Source organism: Balaenoptera borealis, assembly GCF_965194805.1.
Source record: "Balaenoptera borealis genome assembly, chromosome: 9".
In the NCBI taxonomy this organism is placed as follows: Eukaryota; Metazoa; Chordata; class Mammalia; order Artiodactyla; family Balaenopteridae; genus Balaenoptera; species Balaenoptera borealis.
This window is the reverse complement of record NC_138873.1, coordinates 51012336-51026946: the sequence shown is the minus strand read 5'-3', so window position 1 is coordinate 51026946 and position 14611 is coordinate 51012336. Positions and strand designations below refer to the sequence as shown.

The window sequence follows — 14611 nt, the reverse complement described above, 5'->3', positions numbered from 1 at the left end:
CCACCCCCGACCCCCCGTCCTCCGTCCCCACCCCTTCCCCGTATCCGGCCTGTGCTCCTCCCACAGCCTCCAGCAGGGGTGGGCTGCCTACGCTCAGAAGCGCCCTGGGCTTCTGAGAATGACAGGAGAACTGACACTCCTGGTCCCGGCTCACCAGGGTTCCCATTAGCACCTGTAATCTTATAAATCAGGGGAAAGCACTGCAGTTTGCAGTCTGCCATGAGCATTTATATCCATCTTCTATGTAGGTGTGCCGTGCACAGCTTTCTCTTTCTCAGCAGCTCTCCCCCTTCCCATGACAGCTCTGAGACGTGGGGCTGTTGTGTAGTGATAGTTATTTCCATTTCCATTCTGCCACTCGGGTTAGTTAGCTGCTGTTCCGATTTATAGGGCTGTATAAAGTAGGAAAAGAGATTGAGGAAATAGGAAATTTTGTCTTTCATCATTATCATTGTCAAAACAGAGTTTTCCTTATGTTTCTGAAACTTACAAAGCCTAGTTATTTAAGCTCCAAGTTTTTTTTTTTTATTGGCCGCACCATGCAGTATGCGGGATCTTAGTTCCCCGACCAGGGATGGAACCCATGCCCCCTGCAGTGGAAGCATGGATTCTTAACCACTGGACCGCCAGGGAAGTCCCCAAGTGTTTTTATTAATTAAACTTTTTATTGACATACTGAAAAGACACAGAGCATAAGAGTACAGCTTGATAAATTTACGCAAACTCAACAGACTCGGTAACCAGCATTGAAGAAGAAAAAAACAGGTCGTTACCAGCACCCCAGAAACCACCTTCCCAGGGTGACCACCGTCCTGACTTCTCACAGCATAGATGAGTTTCAGCCCATTTTTGTATTTTATAGGAACTGTGTTCCAAGTATTTGACAAGTAAAACAAAACTGAATATATTTTAAAAAGAAAGGGACTTAGAAGCCCATATATACCTTTGGACTAGAGGAGGTCCAGGGTAAGAAAGAGCAGAATGTGAATGTCAAAGCAGTGTGTTTTCTTTCACTGTTTCTGAAATGGAAGGGTGACATTACAGCAGTGAATCACATGCTGGGAGTGACAGAGGAGCCCAGAGGACCTGTGGAGAAAATCATAATAATAGAAATGCACCTACAATTGCCACATCCAAAGGTTATGTGCTTGGGGGAATTTTTAATACGTATTTGCTTTGGAACTTCCAAGAGGTCTGTGTGTGTGTGTGTGTGTGTGTGTGTGTGTGTGTGTTCCGTTGCCTTACAGATTAAATCATAGCAACTTTCTGAGATGGGAGGTCTTGGTCCCCCTTTTCCAGTCTTTATGTAGAGTGGGACCCTACCTTCCCAGCTGGTGATCGGAGGAGCCAGGTCAGAAAATGGTCAGGGCCCACTGTGCTGGGATGAGAGTCAAGGCCAGCCAGACCCCTTAAATATTCTAGGGGGTTTGTCTTCTTTGATTGGGTTGTTCTATGAAAATAGTCTTTCAGTCTTCAAGGGACTCTAGCAGTTTTCTCAAACAGGACAGATCTTGAAATCTGACTTTTCCAGTACCTTGGTTATACCCCAGTCACTGGCTAGTATTATGACACAGAACTTGAGGGAGGTAAGGTTCTCAAGTGAAGATTTAAACCCACTTGCAACCTTCTCTGAATTATAAAATGAAGTGAATTTTACAAGAAAAAATTTTTACTCTGGTGCTTCAAAAAAGCCATTTTGCTCCACAAAGTGAAAGAACATTTTGTAGAACCTGGCATGACAGACATTGATGGCTTGTTTCATTTTCCTTGGAGAATTAAAAATGCTTCACATGCATCACTTTATATTTTAAGTAGTCCAATGAGGTATATGTTTAAATGGGATACATAATTTAGTAAAGGTCAGTAGTAAAATGGAACTAATTTTTTATTATGCAAACAATGACTAATTTTGCACTAGGAAAATAATGCCTTTTATCAAGGAGCAGTTAAGGGGATTTATCTTGCCATCCAGAGATAATTCAGTTCTTCCCTTCTGGGTAAAAATTAGCGTTGCAAAACCACATTTTCTAAGATCGTTTATTTAGTACCCAAAACATTTCTAATAGTTAAGGCATCTGTAAAAGCAGCCATTTACTTTGTCTGCATTATTATTATTTGGCAGACTTCTCAATCTTTGTTTCGGATGCAAGGTACCTGCAGAGTACAGACATTTTGAGATAAGAAAACCTTGAATCCACATTCAGTATTGAGAAGGTTATACTTATGTATTTCATCTTTCATAATTAAATTTAAAGCACTTATTTGCCTATATCATACTCTTAGATTTTTTTGTTACTATTAGTTTCATGGCCTAAGTCACATTCTTATGAATATTTTGCAGCAAACTAAGGAGACTAAAAAGTAAAACGACTCTTTATTAAACAAATATAACATAATTTATACAGATAGATGAGTGTTGTCTCCTTCAGAATAAACCCCTCTGAATTCGGGATCTTTTTTCCAGCAAGGTTGCCTCAGGATCTAGGGCCTTAGCTTTTGAGACTTAAAAGTAACGTGGAACCAAATCTGGTAAAAACGTAAAGGGTGAGCAGCTTACCGAGATATGCTAGGGAGGGAGCTAGCATATCTTGAATCTCCATAAGAAGACTTGTATATGCATCAGTGTCCCTGCAAGAAGGGAACTGCTGTCTCCATTTGATAGCTGGGCAAGTTCAAAGAAGTAAATGGCCCACCCAAGTTCACATAACTAGTAAGTGGGTTTGATCTCAGAGTCATTTACTCTTCCTGTCTATTATGCTGATTATTTTATTTATGCTTTTTCTAACTGTATTTAAAAGAATGTATCTCTATAGTCAGAACACTGATTTTTTTTGGTCTGGTTTATGAACCGTTTACAGATGTAAATGAACAAGAGGATATAAAAAATATTTTGAAAAATGTTACCATTATTGAAATAAGCAGCTTCTTGAGAGGAGAACACTAATATAGATGTCTGTGTTCTGTTAATGTATATGAGAAAATGAGTGAAATTCTGTGTCGTATATGATAGATGACCTCACCCGTTTTTCTAAATTATCTGACTTGAATTTCACACTGGATTTTTTAAAAATTTGTTAATTAACCTATTGGATTGAGAGTCACTCATTTCAACAGTATGTAAGTGACTTGAGGAACTTTAACTCAATTAGTTTTGGCTAGAGAGCTAGAGGCACTTGCTGCCATAAGATCGTGCTTTCATAGACAGATAATCTTGCTGCCTTGGGCCACCAGGCAACACTAAAAGTGGGAGTTTAGGCCCCTGTGAGGCTGCGGCCCCAGGTTGGGTCGGAGGCCACTGCCATCTGGAGGTTAGGCCGGAGGGTGCTCTGGGTGGCACAGTGCTTGGTGCAGGTGGTTTTAAGTCTTTAAGGAATTGGAATTTTGCTAGTAATGTCCCTTTTCTAAGGGTATCAGCATAGAATTTTTGAGATGTAGCAAATAAAACATTTTCATATCCTAAGTCCAAGACTACTTATTGCTCTTATGTTTTGTGACTTTTTAATCTACATTATTAAAATATTTTATATCATTAAAAAGATACTTCTGTCGAGTCCAAAATATATAAGGGTAGTATTCAAATTCCACACAGTTCTTGGCACATATGGGTGCCCAATAAATGTTTTCTGAGCTGAATCGAACACAAAAATTTACAAAGTATGTTGAATGTACTATACCATATTTTATAGTCTCTTATAGAGATCTGTTTGCTGACATGGGTAAACCTTTTTTTTCAAATACACTAAGCAGGACAGTAGAGTATTTCATACAATATAATTGACAAAAAAATGAAAAAGTGTTATATACCTAACACATTAAGTAAGGTGGGCCAATGAGACGGAGAACCAGGGAGCTGAGGAGAAGCCAGGCAGGAAGCCCTGTGCTCCTCTGGAAGTGTCAGGGCCAGCTCCGGGTGGTGAGTCTTACTCAAGACAAACTCGTGCCAATCATTTAAAAAAATCTCTTTCCAGAAACCAAAAGCTCCAGCATCTCCTGCCACAGAAGAGGATCCCTGCCCTTCCTTTCCAAAACCCCCAGTGGACCCCGCGAAGATTAGAAGGATAAGCAGTGCCCGGGCACGCTTACTCAGGGCGGCCTCGCAGGGGGCTCTTCTGCCAGACAGGACCCTTCCTCCTGCTCAGCGTAAGGCCACATAACATCCTTTAAAACCTGGTGGCAAGCATGTTTCTTGAGTTTGCACACAAGAGTTATTTTTATATGATGTTTTTCAAACTGCACATGATTTTTTATGTTAACTTAGTTAATATTGTGCAAAAGCTGGTTAAGAAACATTTTATGGGTGTTTATAAAGAATACCTAAATATAAGGTTTTTTTAAAAAATGTTACTTGGTAGAAAAAGAATATTAGGATAAGTGTTCTTTAATGAATGCAGTCACCTATTGATATATTGGAAATCATTTCTAAATTAGAGTTCAAAAAGTTAATTTCATTAGGCATATTTAAGATTCATATAATGTACACTAAGCTTAGGTCTTTGAAAATACCTTTCTGATCCCATGTGAAAATGTAAGCACAAGTTGAATGGGGCTTATCCTGTGGCCACAGAAGTGCCGGCATGTATCTAAACCTGGAAACAAAGAAGCTAAAAACCTCAAATCCTAAGGAATGCCCCCAATAATAGGAATCACCCCCTGTCCAGGGCACACTAAGAGTTTTTCAAACTGTAGGAAATGTCCCATTAGTGGGATGACAATCCATTTAGTGGATCACACCAGCATTTAAAACAATGAAGTAGAATAAAATAGAATGGAAAATATCAGGGCACTTGCAGACAATAAATGTTAGTATGGCTTCAAGGACTTTACTTCAGTCACGTACATGTGTGTTCAGGATCATGTTACAAGTTTACTATACATCATATTTATATTACAAATTTATCATTACTATATGTAGCCCCAAAAGTTAGAAATCCACTTTAACAGGGGCTGATAGAATTGGCCCTCCTTCAGTCAACAGGATTGATGAAGAGGAGGGATAGGTTTACACTCACAGAGAGGAGATAATCTGAAGATGATCCCAAAAGTTACAAGCCACCACCTTAGGATCCTACTTGTTTGACATACAAGCCTTTTCTTTAAATTAGTCACCAACATTTAAATGTAGAAGATCTCATGGAAGAATCTAGATGTATGACTTTTTGTGAAAAATTGGAAGATCTGTCAGCGCTGGGCGCGCTTTGTGTGCAGCCCCCATGGGGAGCGATTGAGCTGAGTAGTCCCCAGCCCCGTTAGCCCGGGATGTGATCTGCAGTCCCCATGTCTCCCCAGCCCACTGCTCTCATTTTCCTGTCTGGTCCCTAGTGATCCCTGACACAGCTGAAGAGGTAGAATCAAGGAGAAAGGAAAAGACAGAGGCAGCGCAGGGTGTGCGTGCCACACCTCAGTGGCGTACGGAGTGTGTAATTAGGCAATCTGCTTTACCTTGATGTCCCAATTTGTTTCTTTTCTAACAGTCAATCAGATATTTATTGAGCCCCTACTAACTGCCAGGTACCAGTCTAGGCCAGCAGAGTCCTGCCCGCAAAGAGCTTGTGAGGGGAGACAGGCAATAAACTGGAAAGCCAAGAAGTAAGACAGTTGGGTTCTGAGTGCTAAGAAGAAGGTGAGCTAGATGCTGGGCTGGGGAGTGACTGTGGCAGGAGGAATCGTGTCACCTCTGGAAGGTGTCCTTGAGGAAGTGGCCTCTGAGTTGAAATGTGAATAATGAGGAGAAGGCAGCCAGGTGGAAATCTGTAAACACAGTGCCCAGGCTGAAGCTGAGGCCAGAGATGGGCGCAGACTCGGCTGGTGGACCCCAAGGCCCATGTGGCTGGAAGGGGGAGGGAGCTGAGGACACAGGGCCCATTCAGGGCCGGGCCAGGGGGGACATGGCCAGGACTTTATTCTTCCTGCAGTGAAAAGCCAGGGCAGGGTTTAAGCAAGGGAGAGACATCATCTGATTTCTGTTTCTTAATAGTAGCTGCACGTTTAGACTCACCCGAGGAACTTTTCAGACGTTGCACCACCAGGGCCCCAGTCAGACCAGTTACATCAGAAAGGATTGGTACTTATGGGAGCCGAGTCCTTGCCAAGGTGAGAGGCAATGGGCTCGGGAGCCACGGTGCAGGGTGAGGTCAGACTCGGATAGGAACAGGGTCACTTCTTGTAAACAGGATGGCAGAGCTGGAGTGAGGGTTGCAGAGCTGTTGTTTATCAGATGTTCTTGCTTCTGAGCCTGAATGCTGCACACATTTAACTCTCGGTGGCTCCCATTTGAAAATCCTGCTGCTTGCTGAGCTGTTGCCATGTATGTGAAGGTGACAGGAGAGACAGATGTTTCCCCACCAGCCGAAGCATGTCTCTGTTTCTGTTCTTTCATCCACCCTGTTGGCAGTTGCCCCCTTCACCACTCCCATCATCCCTGCGGTCTGCGTCAGCACCCAGGAAACAGTGGCAGTAAAAAGTCATTGTCTTTTTAAAAGCACACATCACCCAATTTAAAAAACCATTCTAATGCTCCAGCCTTGGACTCCTTGTCCTTTGTACAGGAGCTCCCTGGGCTTGTTTCAGAGTCCCTGTTGTTTAGAAAAGGTATCCTTTGTTGGGTAACAGGCTGTAAAGGCCTGTGGTGGAGACTGAGACAGAGGGAGTGTCCCTGCCCCTGGTGTGAAGTCATTAGTAGCTGACACCTCCCCAGGCAGGGCTGGGGCTGCGGTGGCAGGTTTGGAATTCCTGTTTGAAGAAGGTGAAAGAAGAGATGTGTGTCATCATGTTCGTAGGGCCAGCAGTTTAATCGCTTGTGTTCAAATAGGGTTTTTGGCTGGAGGTAACCGTGTTGCTAACGCCGCCCCCCCCCCCCACCTCCCGTTACTCCAGCTGGACGGAGACCTCAGTGCGGGCTCCACCTTCTCACGATCTCTGTCATCTTAGCCACCACGGACAGGCTTCCTACGTGGGCTTCCTAAATATCCCCGGGTCTGTATTCTCCATCCCACCACTGCCGCACTGCTTTTATCACCTCTTGCCTTGTCCCTGGTCATCCAGTGCTCCTGTCCTGCTCCACCCCCCGCTCGCTGGGGGGCTGCAGGTGGGTCAACACAAGGACCCTGGCCCTTGGAGCAGCCAGCAGAGCGTGGGCACCAAGCGCCCATGCAGACATGGCTGTGAGCAGCAGCCTTGTCCCTTCATCCCAGTGGGCCATGAAAGATGATGGTCTTCTCTTCGTGTGCCATAAGGGACAAGAGGTCAGGAAGCAAATAAAAATTAGATTGCATCATCTTCTTGCTGAAAACCTTTCAGAGGGCCCCCCGTGCCTAAAGGAGTGCTTGCCAAACAGTTCCAGGGAACACTTTTGGCAAAAATATTAATAGCTCTTCCTTGGAGAAAGGGTCCTGTGCTCAATCTGTGCCTACTTTCTCTCCCTCCTGGAGAGCCACAGTGCACGTGAGCATATTAAAGGGTGGGGAAGGCCATCTAGTAAAGTCACCTGTTTCATTTTAATTCAGCCCAGCATTTTACAAACCTGCTTGACTGTGGAATCTGTCTTTTGGGGAACACAGTTTGGGAAACCCCGACCTAGCGCAGAAGTTGGCAAACTTCTGTAAAGGGCCAGAGAGTGAATATTTTAGACCTAGTGGGCCATAGAGTCTCTGTTCAACCTACTCAACTCTGCCATTGCAGCAGGAAATCAACCATAGACTGATTTGTGGCCACTAAAATTTGAATTTCATATAATTTTCACATGTTACAAAATATTGTTCTTTTGATTTCTTTTTTTTTTTTTTTTTTTGCTCAACCATTTAAAAATATAAAAGCCATTCTTAGCTTGCAGGCTATACAGAAACAGGCGGCAGGCCAGATTTGGTGGGGCTGCAGTTTGCTGACTCCTGGTCCAGGGGATGAAGTCTTCACTGTCCAGCGTGCATAGTTCTGCCCCAGCCTAACATTCCAGGCCCTTCTCGCCCCTCTCCTTTGTCTGCCTACACCCCCTGCCCCTGGTCTGCGCACCAGCAATATGGAACCCTTGCAGTTCCCCACACCCATCCTGCTGTTTCATGCCTCATGCAGTCTCTGCTATATAATTCGCTGGACCCAGTGCATAGTGAGAATGTGGAGCTCTTTGTTCAAAAATTGTTTAGAATTTCAAGATGGCAACAGCACAGCGTTAAACCAAGTGCAAGGCCCTTCTAAGCATGGGGCCCTGCTTGACTGTACAGCTTGGACACACTTGAAGCTGACTCTCATGCCAGACTTTTGTTCCCTTTTCTCAGAACTTTTTTTTGGCCTCCTGTTAACCCTTTGGAATGCTTTTCAGGCTCCACCTTCTCTATGAATCTTTCCCTGACCAACTCCAACCCCTCAGGACTCCCCTGCTCTCTTACTTGTCCTTACCTGGCGCAGACCACACTGTACTGCATCTCTGTCTGGACGCATCTGCCTCTCTGTTTCCCTACTGGACTGAACAACTTCAGTAGGAAAAGGGGTTTTCTCTATTTGAAGCCCGAGAGCTTGAAACGGGGCATAGTCTATAGTAAGTGCCAAAGAAACCATCTGTGAAACAGGACAGTTCCTACACGGTAAGGCTACTGGTTGTAGAATCCTTTTGAAGTGTACCATGATCTGTTACAAAATTAGTACAACATGCTGCACATATTTTCCAGAGAGACCCAGAGCATCGTTACTCATGTTCAGTTGAATGGTGGACATCCAGCAGGAGTAAGAGTGAGCCCCGGGGCCACTCTTCGCTGTAGTAATAACTGACAGCTCGCTCCAGTAGATTGTGAAGACAGAGGGGCTGCCGCTCCTCCGTCCACAAGTAGGGTTGCATTTTTCCCTCTAGAACAGAAGCTCCATGGCGGCTGGGACTTCTCAGTTCACCACTGGACCACCAGCCCCTGGAACGGCATCTGGCACACGGCAGTGGATGCTTCATAAATATTTGTGGAGTGAAAGAAACGAATACTAAAATATAGGGACAGGCTAACAATGCTTTGTAATCTAAAATGAAGTATGTGCTTTGTAATTCAGTCCTAAAGATATTTAAGGTTGTCCGGTGCTGTGGAGAGAGCCCTGGACTAGAAGTCAGGATTCGTGGGTTCCGTTAGTAATAATGATCATAACTTCTAGGTTTTGAGCGTGCTAGCACCACGGAAGTCACTTTACCAGGCCGTATCACTTGGGACCACTTGAGGAAGGGGAGAGAAGCTGAGTGAGCTGCCTGCATCACACAGCCTGTACTTGACCCCAAGTCTGATGGAATGCCAAGCCCGTGCTCTCCCCACCATACAGTCCCGGCTCTCCCCGAACCTGCTCTGTGACCTTAGACTGGTCACCTTACCTTTTGGGTTCTCAATTTTCTCATCTGAAAAATGAAGGTTAGGCTAGCCAATCTCTAAGGCTCCTTTCTGTTGTAAAATCCAGTGTTTGGAGAGCACGGAGCTTAGTCAGAGGAGCAGACGAGGTGGTTTTGTTATTGTTGGTCTTTATTGGTTTGATGGTTCAAGTGCAGAAAAGGAAACCTTGAGTCATTTTGGAAAAGCTTGCAAAACTATTTCTCTATATGAAGCTCATCCCTCTTGCCCCTTTGAAAAACATATTTTATCACGGACTAGAGTATAGTAGCAGCATCGTGGGTAAGCTATTCCTAACGTCAATTTGCTGATGAAGAAACAGTGTTGTATTTTAAGTCTAAGGATCTGTAGCCATAAACACAGTAGGTGTTTCAGTTCAGAGACTGGACTTCTTTTTTGCAACTTTATCTTATTCCTTTTTAGAAAGCCTTCTAAGTGTTTCAGTGCCCTCCTGTGTCCCCGCCTGGGAGTCGTCTGCTGGGCCTCCAAGAGCCGGCCCTGCTCCTCTGATGGCCTTTCTCCTCCCCCTCCCGTCACACACGCCACTTGAGCATGCCAGGCACACTCCTGCCTTTGGGCCTCCGCCCCAGCTGTCCCCTCTGCTGGAAATACTGTCCCTCATCATCTGATGGCTTGATGCCTTACCTCCAGTAAGGGTTTGCCTGCCATACCCACCTGTTCAAGATTGCTACCTGCCCCAATTCCCAATCCCCTTTTACCCTTCTCCACTTTTCTACTTTTGCTTTTTTCCATAGCACTTATTATCTTATGTACTTCATTTATTATGGTCTGTTACTTATTGTCTATTGTGTAAACAGGTGTACTGTTAGGATGTAAGCCCTATGAGGGCAGGGATCTTTGCTCTGTCACTAATGCATCCCAAGTGCTTAGGACAGTGCCTGACATCAGGAAGGCACTCAGTAAATATTTCTGAATGAAAAATTACTAACATGATCAAATTCAGGAAGAAGAATTGTTACGGGACACAGAAGTGTTTATGTGGACTTCGGTAGTTCATAAACCTCAATTCGAGTATTTACCTACAGGTAGACTCAAAGCTAATAGAGCTAAGAGTCTATTCATTTTTATCTGCTATATTGATGATGTCAAACCTAAAATAGTGGTGAGGTCTTGCATATGTTCAGGGAGGTTTTATCCATACAATTCCAGACTTGATTACTGTAAGTCATGTGTAGTTTTAAAATTGTATAAATTCTTGGATTGAAAAAAATATTGAAAGATAGTGATTCCTAAAATAAGAAACGCTTTGACAAAACGTTTCCTTGGTTATTACAGCAAAGAAGAGAGTGGAATCCAAAGAAACAGTTACGATGGGGGACTCTATGGTGAAAGTACATGGGATTTATTTAACAGAATCAAATGCCATTGGCCACTTGAGTCACCCACTTCAGCTAACGTATGACGGAGACTTCAGTGAAATCAAGGAGCAAGAAATTTTCAAAGGGACAGCATCCTTGCCATCTCATCTCAGAAGTGGAGGGTCAGTATTCTTTTCATTTAACTTTCCAGTCAGGACAACTATGTCATTTACCAGTTTGCTCTCTGTCTTATGTAGATGATTGATTTGCATTTTCCCCTTTTATATAAACAAAATTTAAGTTAATGATGCATGAGTAGGAGAGATTTCTTCTCACAGCTGAATGGGGTTGATTTTACATCTCCCTCTTTAATCCTCAGGAAAACATTCATACCTGCCAAAATGCTGCTTTGATAGGACTGTCAGAATAACGTCTCTGCTTTATTTGGGCTGTTCCAGCGAGCCCTTGAGTGATGACTGATGATTCTGTTTGTGTTACTTGGGATTCTTGCCCGGGCTGGAATGTCTCATTACCTCCCTTTAGGTTAGTTCGCTGTTGTTGACTCCACCAAAGAGTGGACACTTGATTTATTTTATTCTCCAGTAGAAACTTGGATTAGAATATTTATTTTGGAAACTAATAGTTAAAACAGGAGAGTCCTATGGATTTCTCTTATCTATGATATCTCACTACTAATCCCTCATAAAATGAATGATTGAGGATTACTCTATTTCATACCATGATAAGGCTTTTTTCACCCTAGTCTGTGATCCTTTCACCCCCATCCCATCTAGGAACCCCTAAATTCATACTGTGTTCCTGTATAGGGCTTTCTAGACTTCCCCTAGAAAATTGAGGAGCAATTTTCCTACCATATTAAGACGTTGTAGAGAATGTTCGCTGTATGGACTGTGTGAATTCTTACACTGGTATTTTCCTAAAGAAACCTTGACTAACTGGGGAACCAGGGTGGAGAATAGAGCAGGCTCTGTTTTCCAGTCCCAGTCAGTAGTGATGCTAAGCTAGGCAGAAGGTCTTGCACTGGACAGGGGCACTCAGTTAGAGATATTTTTCTATGACTTTCCATTGGGTCATTGTGGGCAACTGCCCAGTTCGAATTTGCTCAACAAGATTAAATTCCATGGGCCATTTTAAGACCAAATGCTTGTTGCCCTCACTTAGATTTGGGTCTGACTTTGGCTTGTCCACATGTCGTGTGCTTAAAACTCCTCCCACCCCTACTGGCTGCTTGGCAGCTGGTTAGTTTAGCTGAACTGACCTTGTCTGCTGACACAGCCTGAAGAGCTTCGCACACACAGAATTTATATTAGGCAACCTAGTAGTCCTTGTAATGTCACTTTGCATTCAGAACATTTTTTAAATTAAAGTAAAAATGAAATGTCTCCTTAAGTGGAAGAGGACTTCAAATTGGGACTTTGGGAGTTGAGCACAAAACATCAAACTAGCCATTGCGACAAATCTTTTCCAGTTAGTGAATAAGAATAGGCTGCGGACCTCAGAGCTTAAACATAAAAGGCAGCAGGAAAACTTGTGTTTCTTTCAGCACTGAACTGAAAAGGAAACATTTATCTTGCTGCACCCATCCTTACAGTAATTAAAGTTGACTAGGAAAAACCAGACAAGAGCTGTTTTCTTTTTTTTTTTTTTTTTTTCCAAGCCTTCAGATGTTGCAGAATAATCTGGCAAGCCAGGGTTCATTATGTCTTCCTCAGTCTGGGACAGCAAAGGCATTTTCAATTACATATTTTATCCCACGAACAGCAAAGGAGAAATCAATTAGGGACTGGAGGCACTTCTTCCTGACTGTCCAAAGTTATGAGGCACAGGCGGCAGCACTAATTGTTTTCTTTTTGCCTTGTTAGGATGGCTTTTGCATCGAATAGTGATTGTGTCTGTTTTGGGTTTGCCATACACCCTGGCAAGTTTAACTTCCAGTAACATTTTGGCTTTCGGAATCTTTACCTCCTTTAATCACTGGATGGGAGTTTTGTTGAGGTGATTCCCCCACAAAATATTTTTATACAGTAGTATTAAAACAAACCAGAAAATGGAAACTGTTCGCAGTTCTTTCACTAATTACATTTGTGAATCAATCTGGAACACTTGATAGTTGTTTCTGGTAAACATTTAAGTGAATAATTCCAAGAAATGATCTTTGCTCTGCAGTGGAGTATTCCCAGTCTCGATGCTAAAGCCCTACCCTCAATTCACATGTTTTCATGTTTACACCAGCAAGTGGAAAATGAAGACTCTTGTCAGTGAACTGGGCTGGTAGGAGAAGGGAGGGAAGGGGTTGCGTAACTGGAAAAGGGGGCAGCAGGAGCTGACAGCGGGTGGAGGGCTGAGAAGGAGTGTGAGCCGCTTCTGTAAAGGGGACAGAGGAAGTGAGGTCATGTTCCTTGCTGGGTAGGACCAGCGCAGGGTCCTTGCTGCCAGTCCAGCAAGGACCCTGGAGGTGGGAGCCTCCACCTTCATGTCAGGGCTTCTTGGGCCAGGGAGAGAAAGGAGTAGTTTTAATTCAGTGAAACCACGTTGATTTTAGGGAAACCTTTAATTTAGAATAAGCTCAGACCTGGGATGGACTGGAGTTTAACTTTATGCTGGTCATGATGGAAAAAGGACTTGCTAAGCAAGGCGTCATTGCCAGCAAGGTGGGCGGGGAGCGGGGAGGGAGCTCTCTCTAACTTTCCAGAAGAGAACGCAACCTCTAGCCCTTATTGAACTGTCGTCTTCAAACAGCGTGCCAATTACGACAGCCCATGTGTCCATTTGAGGATTCAGTCAAGGTTTGGCAGGCCTGCTCTTAGCAACACCCCGTCTTCTCTTACTTTATGTTGCCATATGTTTTGAAAATAGCTTCCATTAGAATATGTATGTGTGTATATCTCCATCCATCATCCATCCACTGGTTCTATCTGATGAACCCCTTTATACATCTGCTTTTTAAAACCTTTTAAGGCTTTCTGTATAAATATTGTTCAAACTCTTGTGGTTTGGAAATGTGATTTTTAGGAGGAAAGCCCAACAGCAGTCAGTTGTGGAGAGTCAAGAACTCTTTGTTGGGGGGCCAGAGTCTGTGGATTTAGGATTGGTTCTCTCTCAGCCACTTGATTCAGCTGTATGTTCTTTGACATGTCTCTGAACACTTTCAGGGGGTCAGTTTTCTAATCTATAAAGTGGAAAAAACTGTGCTCCTTCACTTCCATCTCCTCCCAGCACTCACTATAGGCTGTGGAATGATAGCAGTTGGTTCAGAGGTGGGTACATGATCCAAGCCAGACCAATTGAATCCTTCCCTGGGACTTTTGCCAAAGCTTTTGGGGAAAGTGCTCTTTCTCCAGGTTCACAAGCTATAAAGATGAAGTTGTCTTTATAGCCAACAGTGGCTATTTCATTGCCTTGTGGAGGGTGAGTCTGTCTGGGAAGTGATATATAAACAAACAGAGCCGAGGAATGGAGACAGTGACTGAGTTCAAGGATGACATATAAACCCCTAGATCCAGCTGTGCCTGAGGCCGCCACATCCACACTGCAGACTGCTCTGTTTCATGAGCCAATATGTTCCTTTTTCTTTCTCTCTCTCTTGCACTCTTCTTCCTTCCTTCCTTCCTTCCTTTTTCTTTTCTTTCCTTTTTTATCTTTCTTTCTTCTTTCCTTTATTGATTTATTTTGACAGGAACAGCTTATGGTACTTAAGATTAGGTTTATGTCACTTGGAATATTGCAACCAAAAGAATCTAGTTAACCTGCTAGACTTTATGAAATATAGATGAGGACAAGGGGGTAATTTGAGAGCAGACACCTCCTCAGACTTGAGCAAGAAACAAATCTCACTAAAAGTGAGTCTCTTAGTTAAGAAAGGTGTATCCAGTAGTCTTTAATTAAAGAAATGAGATCTAAGGATGTGGGCAGGCCACAGGAGAA

General features: G+C 43.5%; 1 protein-coding gene across 3 annotated transcripts in view; it reads left to right on the top strand.

Annotated features, from left to right (window-relative positions):
- Positions 1–14611, top strand: part of ARMC2 (armadillo repeat containing 2) — a 286480-nt gene that overhangs the window by 99698 nt on the left and 172171 nt on the right. For 2 of the 3 annotated variants that reach the window (XM_082404735.1, XM_082404736.1), the window contains 2 exons: positions 3969–4140; positions 10644–10848. In XM_082404735.1, coding sequence (XP_082260861.1) covers positions 3969–4140; positions 10644–10848 — 377 coding nt within the window. The remainder of the gene's footprint in view (positions 1–3968; positions 4141–10643; positions 10849–14611) is intronic. The other variant, XM_082404737.1, reaches the window with a different exon arrangement.